This window comes from Hylaeus volcanicus, chromosome 5 (assembly GCF_026283585.1).
Source record: "Hylaeus volcanicus isolate JK05 chromosome 5, UHH_iyHylVolc1.0_haploid, whole genome shotgun sequence".
In the NCBI taxonomy this organism is placed as follows: Eukaryota; Metazoa; Arthropoda; class Insecta; order Hymenoptera; family Colletidae; genus Hylaeus; species Hylaeus volcanicus.
In genome coordinates, this window is record NC_071980.1 from 26,666,167 (window position 1) to 26,682,948 (window position 16,782).

The 16,782-nt window shown below is 48.2% G+C and overlaps 2 protein-coding genes across 2 annotated transcripts in view; one reads left to right on the forward strand and one right to left on the reverse strand.

Moving 5' to 3' along the window:
- Nucleotides 1-16,782, reverse strand: part of LOC128877240 (uncharacterized) — a 259,027-nt gene that overhangs the window by 123,419 nt on the left and 118,826 nt on the right. The window lies entirely within an intron of this gene.
- On the forward strand, nucleotides 14,757-15,620 carry LOC128877258 (uncharacterized). Its single transcript, XM_054124412.1, has 4 exons — nucleotides 14,757-14,892; nucleotides 14,993-15,043; nucleotides 15,250-15,373; nucleotides 15,445-15,620. The coding sequence occupies exons 1-4, from the start codon at nucleotides 14,818-14,820 to the stop codon at nucleotides 15,492-15,494; spliced, it is 300 nt and encodes a 99-aa protein (XP_053980387.1). The 5' UTR covers nucleotides 14,757-14,817; the 3' UTR covers nucleotides 15,495-15,620.

A 16,782-nucleotide genomic window follows, 5' to 3' on the forward strand; every position in this document is an offset into this window, starting at 1 on the left:
AAGGAGGAGAAAGAAGACAGCCCGACAAATATTCCGTGAAACTAACCGGACAATCCCAACGACGCAGCAACTCTTTCCGGTCAATTAAGCCCTATTGTGTCCGAAAGACCGGAAGTGACATTGGCTCGAAGCCCCGTCTTACGATTCTTCCCGTGGACTCCGATTAGACTTCCAACGTAGACGCCACGGTAGCTCGAAAAATTCGTTCCCGCTCGGCTCCCCGACGCCACCTCTTATTAATCACATTCTCCCCGTAATTAATTGTCCGCGCGACGGCGCATAATCGAAGGGCAAATTCACTGCCAATTAACGCGAAAAAAATGGGGACAATCGTGCCGCGACGATGGTTCGATTTTAATACCCTTAGGCCGGTCCCCTGCCGCCGAACCGCACTCTCCTCTCTCATTAACGATCAATTTTTTTTCACGCCGTTGACAGACGATCCCACCGTCGGAATCGTTAAATCCCACGAGAGACCGTTGACGCCGCGCGTAAGCAAGTACGAAAGGTTCGTTGAGCATAATCACCAATCGGAGGGGAGTTTAACGCGATTTGACAATCACCGATCGAAGCGGCGTAAAAACGGATACAGCGTCGCCTATTGGAAACCCGCTACGTGACTCCCCGAGATTATCGCAGGGTGGACGATTCGGCTCGCACCCTCCTCTGTTTGGAAATCTTTGGAAAATTCGCCTAGAGTCTCCGCGTTTCTACGGCAAAGATTGGCGAAATATCGTTCTATCGTATCACAACCGGGCAAACTACCGACACGCCGTAATACCAAAGTACGGATGAAGAAGAAACAACGACGACAAGGTTGACAGAACGTTTAGAAGTTAAGAAGACTTGTAGACGAGCAGACAGGCCTCTCTTAAGAGGCAAAAGAAACCCACGTTTGTAAATATTTACGTTCGCCCTGCGACAATACCATTACCCCGTGGAAACGAGCCACGTCCCACGGAGCAATGTCACACTCTCTCGCCAGCGGAACAAATGAAAAGAGTTTCAGCATCGTCTGGCACTGTTGGTTGGGTAGCAGACAGGCCCCGACCACATTTGGCCACAATAAAAATCTTCCTCCGAGGGCCACTAGGGCCGGTGGTTGCCTCCGTTATTTTAAACCACCCTCCACTTGTTCCAACCTTCTCGTGGGGAAAGAACTGCGCCATTTTGAAGCCCTCTCTGTCCATTCGGGCTTCTAAATATACGCGCGAACACACCGATTACCGCGCGCAGCTTTAACTTGCGTTCCCCTAAACAGAACTATCGGCTTACCGGGAAGCGAGTAGCTCGCAAACGTTTCATTTATGGTTGTACGTTTATCAAGACTTTCTTGTTTCCCTTTATCAGTTCCGTCCATCGTCCAAAGATCATAGCTCTTCGATCATCGCATCTCAACATTTGCAACGAAAGGAGCCGTAAAGCAATTCGTCCGAGCACAAGGTGAGATATCCATCGATTGGAATCTCGCGGCAGGCGTCGTTGATAGCGCGAGTTCTCGAGGATTGCAAGCGCCCGATGCGCTTTGCCCTGGCCGCGTTATCTCCTACTCGGCAATAACCTGGCCAGAACGGGTCGGATAAGGGAAGCACTGGCAAGTGTAACTTGGTTTTTACGAGCCAAACTTCGGTTCCGCTGGTTCCGTAACCAGAGAGAGTCGCGGCGATTATTTTTGGCGCGAGGGACTACCGCTGGCCCAGCAGCTTTGCGAAAACATCCTGCGTTCGCGGAAAGCCCGCAAACTTTTCAGCGGCCACTTTAAACACCGTCGACCCCAACGACCCGCTACGTTTCGAATCGGTTCGATGCGGCTTTTCATCGTGCTCGTCCCCTACGGAGGGCTTAACGACCAGCGAGTAATTATCTCGCGACTCTGTTCGATTCGTCGAGCAGAAGATGGAACGATTTCTGCCGAGAGGAAACGGGATTCCGATCCTGGATGCAGTCAGGGCCGAAGCTGGAATCATCACCGTCCCCGCGCGACATCCGGTGCGATCGATAACAACGATAAAGTGTATCGATAGATCGGTTGCGAGCATTTTATCAACGCTTGGAATATCGTTTTTGTCGCGGTGTACCGTTGGTAAATTATTCGAAGCGGTCTCAGACGGCCCGATCGATCCCGTTCAGCGTGCTCTGGAAAAAATGGAAGAACAAAAAAAGGAGGAAAAAAGAAACGGGCCGCGAACTCTGCTAATCCCGCGGGATAAGGCTCTCCCCATTGCATTAACATAGTCCCAGGGATGATCCCGCCTCGTTTGCAGGATACTCTGAAGAACGAGCTGATAAGGACCGACCGATCTCCGTGCCAAGGGCTGCGGACCGAGGCTCGATGCCAAAGAGGAGGGTAATTGTATTTGCATAGATTCGAGATCGGCTTCGCTTCGCGGATTAACGCGTCGTTTGACTGCAGTTAGTGATTAACAACTGTTACCGCGGTGAAATACGGCCGATCGGGAATTACGGCGACCGACGAGACTGTGTTCGTTCGTGAATGGGGATAAAAAGAAATCGAAACGGTATCGAGAAATCCACTGGCAACGCGAGAACATATCCCATCGATGTAAAACGTATATCGCGTATAATAGTTTCCGTGATGTGAAAACCAACGACTGGGATTAGGAAGTATAGAATAAAATACGGTGGACAAAATAAAATGAAATAACAAGTTCGGAGACGGTAAAATAAACGTAGGAAACAATGACACGGCCGTTATTTACTCACATCCTACGGGAATGTAACGAATAACGCGGGGAAACGTCGTGCGTAATTTAACAACGATTCAGCGTTTTCGCAATAAGTAGCCACGGTCGAGAAACACTCCTGTCTTTCGGAGTCAGCATCGTGCCTCGACGAGCTTCGGAGGGATTTACTTTGTCGGAGAGAGGAGAAGAAGTCCCTTCTTCCAGCTTTTTTATCTCTCCCCGTATCCACGCGGCTCGGCGAGTGTGTCGAGCAAGAACTCGAAGAGATACTTTCGCGAACGGGGGATTCGGCAAGTTGATAAAATAGTGGGGCTCGCGACGGTAGACCTTTGCGAAACAGGAAAAGATTTCGTGGCCCTTAAGACAGGATTCAGGCTTGTTTAGAATAAAAAACGAAAAGAATACGCAGCAACCGCTGATATAATTCGAATCAATCGTTGCCCGTAGCTGATTTCGCGGGATTGATACATCGTGGAATGTGGTACTCGAGGATCCCCGAGCTTGAGAAAAAATGGACATCCACGAGAACCACGCGCGGAAGTAATTTCCATGACGAAGAGGAGTTTCCAGCGCAAAGTGGAGCGAAACAAGGGTCACTGAAGAGACCAGGGAGTGGCTTCGTTAGCACAGGCTCCACTCCTGTCCGTCTACCGAAGAGTCCTCGAGGAAAGCCTTTCTCGATGACGATCGAATTTCGCTGCGCGAATGCCCTACCGAGAGGTCGAGAAATCGTTTCCATGCCATTGGAAATCTTTCCCTTGTCTCTTATTCGCGCAGAAATCTCGAGAGGACCCCGTGTGCTTCGTTACGAAGGTCCCGAAAATCCGTCGCGAGCTCGAATCGAGGAAAAGTAGTCCCTCTATCGCCTGGGAGCCTAGACGTTCGATGGTCCGTCCAGATGAAGGGTTCTCGAGTCAGATCGGCGTGAAACGAGCTTTTTCGAGGAACGCAAAAGTTGGCCGACAACGGCACTCGGAAATCCTATTTCTTCTTTGTATACACTGACGTCTAGTGGTGAGGGGTATTATTAAGTTTCAATTAATACGTTCACACCGGCCTGCATCACCGGTGGGCCAAGGTTGCCTTAGTGAAATCTAGCGCCGCCCCACGGCGCAGAGACTGAAACACCGCATCGGCGTGAACGTGTTAAAAGAACATCGTTTAATTGGAATCTATACTTATTAATTCTGATCGAAGAGTCCGGACATTGGTACGGGTCGCGTCTGGAATACCAACGATCGCAGCACTTCGAGACACGATATTTCTCGAACGAGAGTCATCGAAACGAAAAAGGTGCGACACCTGCCGATTACGACCATTCGTCGCACGTTTAACCACTCGGGAGGTAGCTTATGGTAATATCGACGTCTGGCCGCGAACTTGGAGCGATTCCATCCCTCTTCGCGAATTTTTCCGAAAGTTTTCGACCCTTCCACCGCCGATTCGACGTCCAACGATTGAATCGAATCGCGCCGGCGATTAGCAAAAATTAATTAAGAAGAGAGCGGCGCGAGTCAATTCTCGGAGAGATCGGCGTTGGGGTCTCGCAGCCACTCTCGGTTATTTCGGTGCAAAGTAGTCGCGGAGATTTATCGACGAGACTCCCTCGCCCTCTGCCCCTGCAGGTCCCTTGATTTACAGCCGATAATTAAACCACCGTAAACTGGGGCGCGGAGGGTGGTAGGCACGAACGGTCTAGCTTCGCTCACGGTTCCCGCGAGTCCCCAAAAACTTTGTTTTCGCGCTCGAATCGACCGTGACCGAAAACTTTGCGCCATAAGTCAGTCGGGCCTAACGTTTCCGTGAAGTTATTAGAGGAGAGCATAGTGCAGCGACAAGGATCGTCGGACGCGTGAAATACGCGTCTTTAAATGCGAAATAACGCATCTACAATTTCTTTCGTTTACCAAGTAATCGTGTGTTTCGTTTTACGCTCGATCGAGCATGAAAGAATATCGACAAAATTTATATATTCGAAATAAAACGGAAAATTGTTTTATTATTTTTCCTTGCGAGCACGTTTACAACCCTCGTGAACGCGATCAACTCGTACGTGCGAGCAAGGAACGTTGCAGTCGACCGAGAAGAATAAAATGAACTTGACTGTGAAATATAATACCGTGCGGCTGAGCGTCGCGGGCGAATACGCTAAAAGGACCATCAATTTTTCAATGGAATTCCGCTCGACGAGCCTGACCCCGTCCAACCCCTACGCGAATTAAGGACCAGTTTCTTTTTTCCTCCTGGGGAAATATATTGCAAATAAGATTACTGGATACCGTTGGGTCTGCGTCGCCCATTCCCAGCGACAAAGTCACCCTTCGAAAAATACGTCCCCGAGACAATCCGTAGGAAATAGCGAAAATTCCGTCGCCTGCCACCCTCCTCCGCTGCATCCGGACGCTTTCGCGTTAACCGAGACCCATTACATTACCCACTTAGCCCCTCGCTGCTACCGATTCTTCTTTCCGCTTTAGTTTTATTTCTCTCATTCTGGCCAACCGAACGCGCCAGTTACCGAAAATACTGTGCTAACTGTGCCGTGTTCTGTCCTTACCGCAGGACGGCGGTAAACCTTTCTGAAACGTTGGTGGTCAGACGTCTGACTCGGACGCGACACTGTCCCATTCTACTTAATAATCGTGGTATCGCCTACGGACATCGTTCCAAATAACGTTTTTACTTTTTCTATACTACGCACACGGAGGGAAACACAAACTTCCAGTTTCGAAGTGACGACAACGGTCTTTCGAATCATAATCGCAAATGGGAACATATTTACCTCGAAGGATATCGCTGATTCTGTGCGCTAGAATCTCTGCCCACTTACCTGAAACAGAAATACAAACACGAATTAGAACCGGAATGGCGACGATAAATTATATCGGGGGCTCGCATTGCACGCGTCATACTATATTCCACGCGATTACGCTCTAATCGCGACTAATTGTTGCACGAGCGTTAATTACGGTGTAAATGATGAAAGGGTGACCTTTGTTCGGCCGGTCGGGATTCGTGCAACCGCGATAAAAGTAGAAACATGGCGAAAATTAAATGCTCGTAATCGTGGTCACGAAACGCGTACGAACAGGAAGCGGAACTTGAAATTACATTGATCCTGCCTATGCCGTGGACACGAATGAATTGTGCTATTTTACAAGTTTCGCTATGCAAACACGCTAATTGAGTTTTAATTGTGTCGACGTTGGAATCCTGTTTCTTAGCAGCCGTCACGGAAGAATCTACTCCCCAAAGCCATCGAGAGGGTTAAAAGAGGCAAAAACGTCCAGCTGCCTATCCATCGAGTCGGTAATTAGCTAATGGAAATTCCTGATGGCCGGGAAGAGGGGATGGGTCGCAGGGTGGTGACCCAGGGATAGAAGGAGGCAGTGGACGAGGGTCGGAGGAGGGATAATGGTGGAAAATTCAAATGTATCGCTCGAATTATCCACTTCGCGACGGTAGGTTGAGGTGCGCGAGAGGACGAGTCGACGCACCCTCCGCTCGTAACTCACCCTTGTTTTTGTCCGATACAACTAGACTTTTACCGCGAATTTCGTCCCGCAGAGGAGCACTTTCCCTCTTCTCCTTACTTTTCCCGTTAAAACCTTTCATCCCTTAAGTGGTATCGCTCTTTCGAATCCAAACGGAAATAGACGAGCAAGGTGTGTCGATGAGCGGGATTTCAAGACCAGACAAAGACGAACGAGTAAATAGTTTTTAATACAATGAACGACTTGCTTACTTTTTTAAATGTCATAGTAAACGACACTGTAAGCTGTCTGTCGCGTTTCTAATCGAAGATAAGCGAAGGGACACCCTCGTAAATCTCACGCGATCTGCGCCCAACCCCGTGTCGCTATCGCATATCTATGACTGTTTTTTATTAATTGCACGCCCAGCTCGTGGAAGGAAGAACTGAAATTCGATCTTAATCGCGAGATCAGGATCGGCCGATGCACGAACGCACAATACGCACGACAGCGTCGTTTGTAAAACTCCTATCCCCTGTCCGATTCCTTTATCGTCGCTCCCTTAAGAAGCTAAGAAAAATCGTCCATTGGATATCGCGATTTGGCTCAGAGGAACGAAATCCTACCGTATCGATCAGTCTACGCAAGAATTCTTCCTACGCGAATCGTCGAAGATAAAATCTGCCAAATCGGGACCTACAAAGAGTAAACAAAAAGGAGAAACAACAACAGAAATGGGGCTGCGAAGACCGAAATCATTCGAGAGCAACTTGTTGACAAGAACCGAACGACTCCTCGATCGTCTCCGGGATCCTTTCATTAATCTTCGGCACCCTTGCTAAATCACCGGGGCTCGCTAATTCCTATAATTCAGTTAGACGATCGTCTCTCTCGTGGCTACGCGGGGGTGACGACAGAAGCCGAGTCAACGAGAACTTATTTACGGACCGCGTTGGAAAATTAAGACGGATATTCCCTGTCCCGGCGTGTCTGTCGCTCGATACGAGCCTACGGGATATTTACCCTCGAGTGGCACGCGTAACCGTCAAAGCACGACCACCCCCTGGTTGAAAACGACTCTCGACCCCCGTGTTTCATCCGGGCTGTCCTCTTTCCATTCACTCTGGCCTCGAGAACGCGGAAGCGTTTTATAATTGAAAGTGTAAAACGAACTATGAGATACCATATACGGAAATACAAAGAAACTAGAAATTCCATGTCTTTAGCTGGTTTACATGGACAAAATTTTAAGTCGATTATTACAAATGTTCACCTTTAAACCACATTTAAATAACACTCGTTACGGTGCGTTTACGATTGGATTTTATCATTCCTTTACGACTATTACGTCCTGGGAAATAACGCAGCCCTGTAAAATCTCGCAAAGTCGTAACGTTCCGCGTGTCATATTTCACGGAGTGAACGCAACCGTTCGAGTTCGAAGGTACGATAAATGCGCGGCCTGCCGACGCCCGGTGATAAATATTAGTTTAGGAATAATTGAACGATATGTTTCAACGGTGGATTGCATTGTGACAGTGACACGGACGGCCTGGTGAAATCGTCGACCGAACTGAACGCGAAGCGGCATGAAAATTCGCCGCAAATGGCCACTATCGCGATCCCGACGATGTACTGGGTGAATCGCTTTAGCTCGAATAATTTTTACGATTCAGGCCGTACCCGTAAACTGTGAGCAGCGATAACAAAGCCTGATACTTATTTATTAGGTATACTTTCTTTACTAAAAAAGTTATCATCTTTAAAGAGTAAAGAGCTTTACATATTATATCGATCCCAGCGAAACCTTGCTCGAGCTTCGAAGTGATATTCGAAATACTAATAAATTCAAGACTTGTTTAACATTAACGAGAATATATTACTGATTGAACAAAGTTATCGTAAGATCGAAAATAACTTCCCTGGAACGGGAGGTTGGCACGATTCACCCTATATGCGAACGTACCAGACCACACTCGTGCATTCCTGTCGCGAGCGCAATCAGCAGAAGCGCTCATCCATTCGCTTAATTAAGCGCTTATTGTTAATTAACCGTGGCCGGTGCAGCGGGCGCCGGAAACGGATAAAACGTCAAGGTGTCGCGGGCATTAATTATATTCGAATATTTTCCGTCGCTTCCGCGCGGCCTGCCCGCGCCAATTTCACAACGCCGACAATGCGTCCGGCGCCTCTTCGGCTTTATATTAAATAATTATCAATTACTACACAGAAGACCTGTCCTCGCGGATCGGTTGTTCGAGCATTGCCCAGGCATTGTCACCGCTTCGAACCCTTGCATTATCCCCGTGCATTCCAGCACGATGACATTTAATATTTCGAGTACTTTACCGATTCGTTTACACGTTTAATACATTTTTCTAAATTTTCCAGATTTTCGGTTTCGCGAGCGTCCCTCGTTAATCCAATGCGAACGGCGAGCCACGCACAGACATGATAAAACGTCGAGAAAGATCCTCTCGTCCGACGCCGTCCGTTTAGTTAAGTCCACGTAATCCTGCGCGTCCTCCCACGTCTTCCGTTCCCTACGTCTCGCTTATCGCCCTCTTTTCTCGTCTTCCTGCACCCTGGTCCCGTCCACATTCTCCTCGAATAAATCGTCGCGATCAGAAGCTCCCGGCTTTAATACGTGGGATTAATACGTGGCCCAATTAAGAAGAGAAGCGTTCTGATACGTCGCTTACGGGTCAGGACGATCCTCGAGGGTGGACGAAAAAACGACGAGACTAAACCGAACGATCCGCGTTCGCAACACATCGGAACGACCGTGACGTTGATCGCGCCATTTCCAGCTCGGTGAATTTTTCGCTCGGGACGCGTGGCGATGTTTATTCGATCGAAAGCTGAAGCAAATGTTTCATCGTTACGCAAAGTTTTCCAATTTGATACGCCGTTGGAGTCAATTCCGACAGCGCGAACCGATTGCCACGCTGGTTGCTTAGCGTCAACGCGAAACCGATATCCATTCGAATAGCAGACAAGCCTTTGTACGTCGACTCGATACGCGTTGCCTCCTCGAACGAGACGACGAGCACGGCAGTTCTTAAGGCAGCGCCTTGGCGGAAACCTTACGGGGATTTTCGCGGGCCGCTGCCGTGAGAAGCCTGAAAGCTATACGACTGCGGATGTATTTCGCCGACTCGGCTTAAGGGCTCCCCTATCACCTTTCCTGCGATCCACCGCGCGCAGTCGTCTAAAGCGGAAATCCCAACCGGTGCGCCGACGAGATTCCCCAAGTGGAGTATCGTGTACGAGCGTCTCTCGTCTCGGGCGTTCCGCGCGTTAAACGTCGCCACAGTCGCCAACTTTCGAAGAACCCGCGAGAACCGCCAGGTCCGGATTAAGGTACGAACTTCGGAGGCTGCAGGACCTTCGCCAGCTGCTCGGCCTCCAGAGATTTAGCGAAAAGTTAGGGTAAGATCGCCTAAATTGGATTGCATCTTGCCACCGTGCATCTTTCAATTACAAGCACATATTTATGGAAAAATGCTGAGAACCGCGAATCCATGCTACCCTAATCTGCTCTTCTTTTGATATCGTCTATTTCGCGCTTTCCTTTATTTTCTCGCGTTCACCGCGGCTTTCCAAGTTTGCGCGAGACTCGGAAAAGTTGCGATTGCCCCGCCTTGGTATCGAGAAAGACGGTGCTTTCTGTCCGAAAGTTCCTCGCGATTCTCTCTCTCTTATCGCAACGATTGCGTAGTCGTGAAACGTCGGGGACTTGGTTTGCTTTTAAATTGCACTTTTCCGACTTTCTTTTCGCCTCGATACTCGTTTCTCGTTGGCTATCGTTTATATATTCGTTTAGCGTCTTGCCTATGACATGACGTTTAAGTAATCGAATATCGGAAAGTGTCCCGAAATAGACATTTCGGAGCCATGACATCAGAGAGCCCGAAATCGCGCCACTCTCGCGATTGCTACGGCCGTTCGGTTTTGTTTATTTAGTACGTATCATTAGCTCGAAATGCTCCCAGAGCCTGTCGACGTGGTCGCGAAAAATCGACGAATAAAGTGGAACCGGGCGCGCAATTACGCAAATACGCTATCGGGTGCATCGGTGATATTACGCGGCGGCGCGCGGATCCACCGTATCGAGAGAGGAAGGGAACGAAGATCTAAAAACACGAGACCAGAATCAGCCCATAAATCCACGAAGAGCGAAACATGACCGTACACGGCCTAGATACCCTTGCAGATTAAGTCACGAGCGCGAGCACCACGGCACACACGGTTATGGCGCGAGTGTATATTTATGGTGCCTTCGAGTGCTTCACCACGGCTCGTAGGTATAGACCTATACATACGTGATCTATGGGAATTCGCGACGATGACAGCCACGCCATAAGCTCAGGCCTTCGCCGCGGTGGACATTTTGACGACACGAATCCAAAACTCGAGCTACTCTGTTCGATTAAACGTGTATTTGTATTCTTTGCACCTGCAGGACATTTACCCGAGGCAAATAATTTGGATCCAGCGTGCTGTTGTCGATGAAACACACACGAAGCGCCGACGAATATTTCTTCTTCCCAAAGAAAAGAATTAAGGACCGAGGAAGATAACGTCACGCAAATATTCCCTGTCTCGCCTAACTGTCAACCGTGTTCCCAACGTTCTGTAAAGCATTCATCTCCCTCTCCGTATTCTCTCAGCATCCCCGCATTATCGCGATTCGCAAATACCGATTAACGTTTGTCTCACCCCCACCCCCGCGATTCCATCTCGTGAATCCTGCGAACCCTCTGACAATCGAGGGACGCGCAAAAAAGTAGCCCTATCAAGATTCGCAACCCATTCTCGCAGCGATTCCTCGACCCGATAATTTCGCACGTGTTCAAAGGTGTCGAGGATTTACGGGGATTTAAACGTGGCGTCGTTTAAGGGAACGCCACTTCACCTGGAAGGGAATCGTGCACGCGCGGTACACGGGGAAATTAGAATTACACACGTTGGCGATCTACGCGACGACCTTTTATTTTATTGCCGCTTCAACTCCTTGTCGTTTTTTGTATACGTTGCAGGTCCCCTGGTTGATTTATAAATTACAAGTACCCCGTCTCTGCGGGCCGGTCGAATAAATGGGCAGGATTCAATGCCGTGGCGCCAACGAACGTTTTCGTTCGGGCCCCCTTATTGCTCTCGGGGGACGTCACGAGGGACGCTTGTCGAAATTAGTCTATATCTGGCGAGCGAGCGACGAGAGGGTGGCCAACGCGCGACCACGCAGAGCTGAGATGTTTTCGGGAAGCAACGTCGACGGAATAAGACGTATGCCCCTCGATTAGTATCATCGAGAAGAAAGAAGCGTCCTGTCGATCTAGCCGACGAAAAGCTTTCGACAGCTGCGAGGGTCGAGAGCGGTGGTTCCAGAGTACTACGTTTATCTACGTATCTATGTTTCCAAAGCTAGCAATAATACATGAATTTTTATTCAAAACGACAATTTGTATTCTTAACGTTCGCTAAATCGAACAAGCCGAACGTTCAAGTTCGAGCTAATCAAGACCGAAGGAATCGAATCGCGGATCGTTAACACCAATGTTATCCGCGTCATTTATTTTCACGCTGTTGCGAAACAGGTTTCCCGACCCGTTGAAAACACAACGCAAAGAAAAGAATACGTAACGGTGCTCGAAGATCGCGCCGATCAACCGGAAAGACGACGTTACCGTGCACGCTCCAAGCAGGGAAAAAAAGTTTAATGGTATCAATTACCCGGCCAGGAATCCGGGAAAGTAGTGCTCCGGGCGGGCAGCCTTAATCGATTTAATAACGTAATAGACGTTAAAGACAATTAGGCTCTTTTAATACAATGTATCGATAAGTTGTAAGTCAAGGCGGGCCGGCCGTTGGAGCGTGGAGATATCGTACGTAGATGGTGAGCGCACACGAGGCCAGACCGCTCCAAACGTGATGAGGGAATCCTGTATCGACCACACCACCCAATCTCCGTCCCGCATTAGTTTCATCGTTAACGATGTGCCTCGAACGTATCCTCGTGGCCTATGTACGCGGTTTAATCGTTACGTAAGTACATCATGAAATGCTGGTCGCTATCTCTTTGACTAGAGAGATAATCGTCCCAATTAAGCTGCTTTCCCACGATTCGAATCGTGCCGACTTGCACACGCTTCCAACGAAATCAATATCAATAATAGCCCCTCTCCCCACCCCCATCCGAACGGCTCACTACCATTTTCGCGGCGTATAGGTATTAAATAATTTCGTGCGTTCCGCTCGCACGTAATCGATCTGTCAAATTTTAACTTATAATCCCAAGAGAATCGGATTACGTCGACGATCGATATTGTAATCCGTCATTTGTTCTGGTAGACCGATGAATAGACACCGTTAACGCGAATAAAATTGCGTCTTTCCGAAATGTTATATTAATTTCGAGGGAACAAAGCGTATCGCTGACAAGCTTCCGCTCGACGAAAGAAACAGCACGATCTTAATGAACGCGTCGAGAAAGTTTAGGTCGATGTGTCTATGATTTATTGAACTCTTCAACGACATCTTAAATATTTCGATGCGAGAGTTATCGCTGAAATTGTGAAGTATCGATAATTAAATTTTCCGATGTTAACGCGACGCGAAATCGAGAGTTCGAATTTAAAATGAATTAACTTCTGGAAAGGTTAATACCATTCAGAGTTCCCATTCGATCATCTTCGCGGAATCAATGTCCCGTATCGACAGAAGCGTTGCAGGAATAAAGAAAAAGATGGATAGCCAGGTGTCCAACGAACGCTTGACTATTGCGAGACAGAAAAGAGACGATTCTCGTTTACGTAACATCTGTCTAAGATAGGGCAATATAATTAAATCGAACGTTCGACGTAAGGTAATTGGCTGCACATTAATTTAATAAGAAAAAGTATGAACTCGAGTATATAAAACGCGTCGAACAGGGAAGAAAAAAGAGTGGAGGGTTAACGGTAGATTCGTGGGACACAGTCATGCTCTAAATATACGCGACTGACGAACGATCTCGCTAAATTCGACGCCTTTCCCTCCATTTATTTTCGCGCGTGTCCGACTGCGAGGTGTATATCGCTAAGCGTCGTTTGACCTGTTCCGTGCACAGTTTCCCCGCGACGTCCTCTTTTTCTTCGCGGGATTAGCGCGCTTCGCACGTGTTTGTCCAAGTCTTTCGTCGACCTTACGACGCTTTTAGATTCGCACGCCATGCCCGTGGAATTGTGTCTAATCACGTTTCTGCTTGTAGCTTTAAATACTGGCCCTGCGCGCTCTGTTCCGCTTCAAAGGATAGCCACTCGGTTCGAACGATCCTGTTTCGAGCATTCGATGACAAGCGAAAAGCATGATATACCGAATCAATTTTTTTTGGAACTACGTTTCTGAGAGGGCAAACGCGTCGCTGCTCGGGAACAAATAAACCTGGACGTTAACCTCTGTATATAGACAAGTGCGAGAGAGGGAGAGAGACGGGCCATCGAAGAAGGAAGATAACATTCTGCAATTAGTTAGCGAGACAACGCGTCGCGGATATTCGTTTGGAACGTCTCTGCTAAGGTCGCGCCCGCGGTGCCGGACTTCTCTATTTGCTAAGCTAATGACTAGTTTCTAGGGTGTTCGGTAGTCAAGCGAACAAAGGACCTCCGGTCGCGTCGAGTGTCCGTCGAAGGACCGTTAGTTTCGAGTCGTCCGTAACTTCGACGTCTCCGTCGCGGCTATGCAAACGCTCTCCCCTCGGTTCGCGAATCGACCGACCATATTCGCGCGGTTTTAACCGGTGCCGAATGGACCAACGAGTTTCCAATATCGAGACTATTACGGGCCGCTAAAATGCCACGAAACTCCGTCGTACTGCATCCACGAATTGCCCGCGAACGCTGCCCGTGCATAATTAATTTCACGCCGGAGACATCCGGCTGTAAAGCACTACGTAAAACGCGTCCCTTCGTACCGCCACCGAGCAATTTTTATATTCCCCTGAAATACGGTATGAAGTAAATGAAAATGGGGAGACGAGATGGGACCTTTTAAGGAACCAGCCGCTTTCCTGGAGGCGTAACGGAAAAACGACCGTTTAACGATTTATTTAATGCAATATCGTGCGATAATAATAGCGATTTTTAGGCAAAACGTCAAATGGTCCGAACGACGAGACATTCGTTGGATGCTTATTTTTTAGTTTCCACGAACACGTCAACCCTTCGCGCGAACAAATTATAAAAATATCGAGGACGATCGATGTACAACGCGTTTCTCGCAACAGCTCGTAAACCGTGAAACGCAATTGCCGGTTGTCGCAATCCGCGGGACATTTTACAGACCAATTCTGTGTTTCCAATTTAGATAAAGACTGCTCGCGAAAATAAACTGACCGAGACTGGCTCCCCTGACGGTGGTTTACACTCGGAGGCAAAACGGTAGGGCTCGACTAAATTTTTAATATTTTTTCGAGCATAATTCTGCTGGTTACTCGTTAACGAACGCTGTTAAAGCGTAACGCAATCTACGATGCAGCTAATATATGTAGGTTTACGATAAAGATAACGCACCGTTTCGCAACATTCGCTCGCGTTTTTCTCGTATAAAGAGACCAGGTTTGCCTACGACCGCGAGTCTTTTGAGAGACAGCTACGAAGATGAGCCGACTGTTTCTCGTTCTGCTGTTGGTGTGCGCCGTTTCGGCAACCAGGTGCATCGTCCGGGACGACAAGGTACAAAGATACGAGCTTGCTTTGCCGAAAAAGCACGTAGTTGAATCGTTTCTGGTAAATCGCGATCATGTTATAATCGTCCTTGGTCCTTCGTCCGCAGGACGAACCAGACTTTCACGTGATCCGATTAGGAGAGCCCAGTGGAGAGTCGGTGAGTAAAATCTTCGGCTTCGATTCGTTCGAGGCAAATCCATTCGGGAGCTTTCTAAATTGTCTGCTCGAGAGACTTTGAATTCGTAGCGAATATAGTCGTGTCATAAGTTTTGTTACAAGTAGCTTGATATTATTCCGTGAACTTAACTGTACTCGTGTACATCTAAATCGTTTCGCGGCGAGTAATTTTTCTCGAAACGCCAGGACGAAACGGAGGTCGTCACTCTGAACCTTCCGGACAGCAGACGCCGACGGGAAGCGGATAAGTCCTGCAAAAAAGACACCGATTGCCCCACGGGACAAGTCTGCATTCCGTATCTAGGATGCGGTGAGTATCGTAAAACCTTTTGTCCTGGAACGACTGCCGTGTTCTATGCAAAGTCTGTTTTTCATTCGCAGTTAAAGGTCGTCGAAAGAATCCTACTCCGCGAAAACCCACCATCGAGTGAACCACACCTCTGGCGATGTTTTTCGACGCGGCAAAGAAGAAATAACTGGCTTTACGATCCCTCGATAGTAAAAATTCTGTACGCTATGCAACGTTCGTAACAATAAAACAACTTGCATCCACACGTTCGCACGTGCTTCGAATATCCTGTTCAAACTTACACGTAAAGTAATAACGGAGTCCTGTGTCTTTCGAAAATTCCTGGGTAGTTTAATAAAAGGTTTCATCAAGGCATCGGAAAATACGGAAATGCTTTGGGGAAAGGGAGCCAAGACTTTCGGGAAACAAAAGGCATCGCGGTAAGACAGATGGCGCGGCGCGATCGGGAGTCATTAACGCGAGAAACTGAAGAAAACGAGCGAGAAGCTCAAGAACGGAAGTTTAGTCATCGTAAATTTATCGGGAACAACTGGCTGCTTGGCAGAAGTCTCCGGCTCCGTCTTAACCGCAATCCCGTGGAACCTGCCGAGGACGAGATATCAGCCTCATAGATTTACAGTTAAAATCAATTAGGCCCTAATTGGGTTTGAAAGGTTTATCGCGAGTATCGTTTTATTGGGCGCCGGCTAGACGAGGAGGCAGCCAATCGCTGAAGTAAGAGTGATCGCCTCGGCTGCCGGGAATTATTTAAAATTTTAAATATTAATCGAGAGAAGATAATGTTTATGCGGCGAATCTTGCGCGAAAACGTTCGCGATACTCGCCTTATCGGTTTGGGAACGTAACAGCCGTAAACAAGACGGCACTCGCGAACCTACGGAGAAGTTTGCCAAAGCGTCGGAAGATTTACGATCCCAGCAGGAAAAACGCAACAATCGTAATATCCTTTCCTCGCGAGAAGTCAGACGGTGATTTTTCATATACGGTGAATTTTCATCGCGACTCGGTCGTCATCTTGTTCTGTTTAATTCTTGAAATACATCTTCAGTTAGAAACGAGTAAGAAAATATTAATGCGTTCTAAACCAATTTATACCGGGAAAGTTCTGCAACGACATCGTTGGCCATTTTAATTTCTCGGAAGACTCGGCAAAAGTTCCAGCGTGCGTGGTGGCTTTCGAAATCCGTATCAAACTTCGTCGCGAAGACGCGGTGCCTTCGTAAAAATTCCGAAGCGACGTGCACCGTCGACTTAGTCGAATCGAAAGGAGAAGGAAGGGCGAGGAGCCGGCGACGAGTTCTGACGAGTTGCGAAGACGATCGTCCATCGGTGTTCTCATCGACTAAGCTAGGCAGAACGAATGCAGCAAGCAAAGGGGAACGTAAAACTCAGCCGTGAAGAAGAAACGC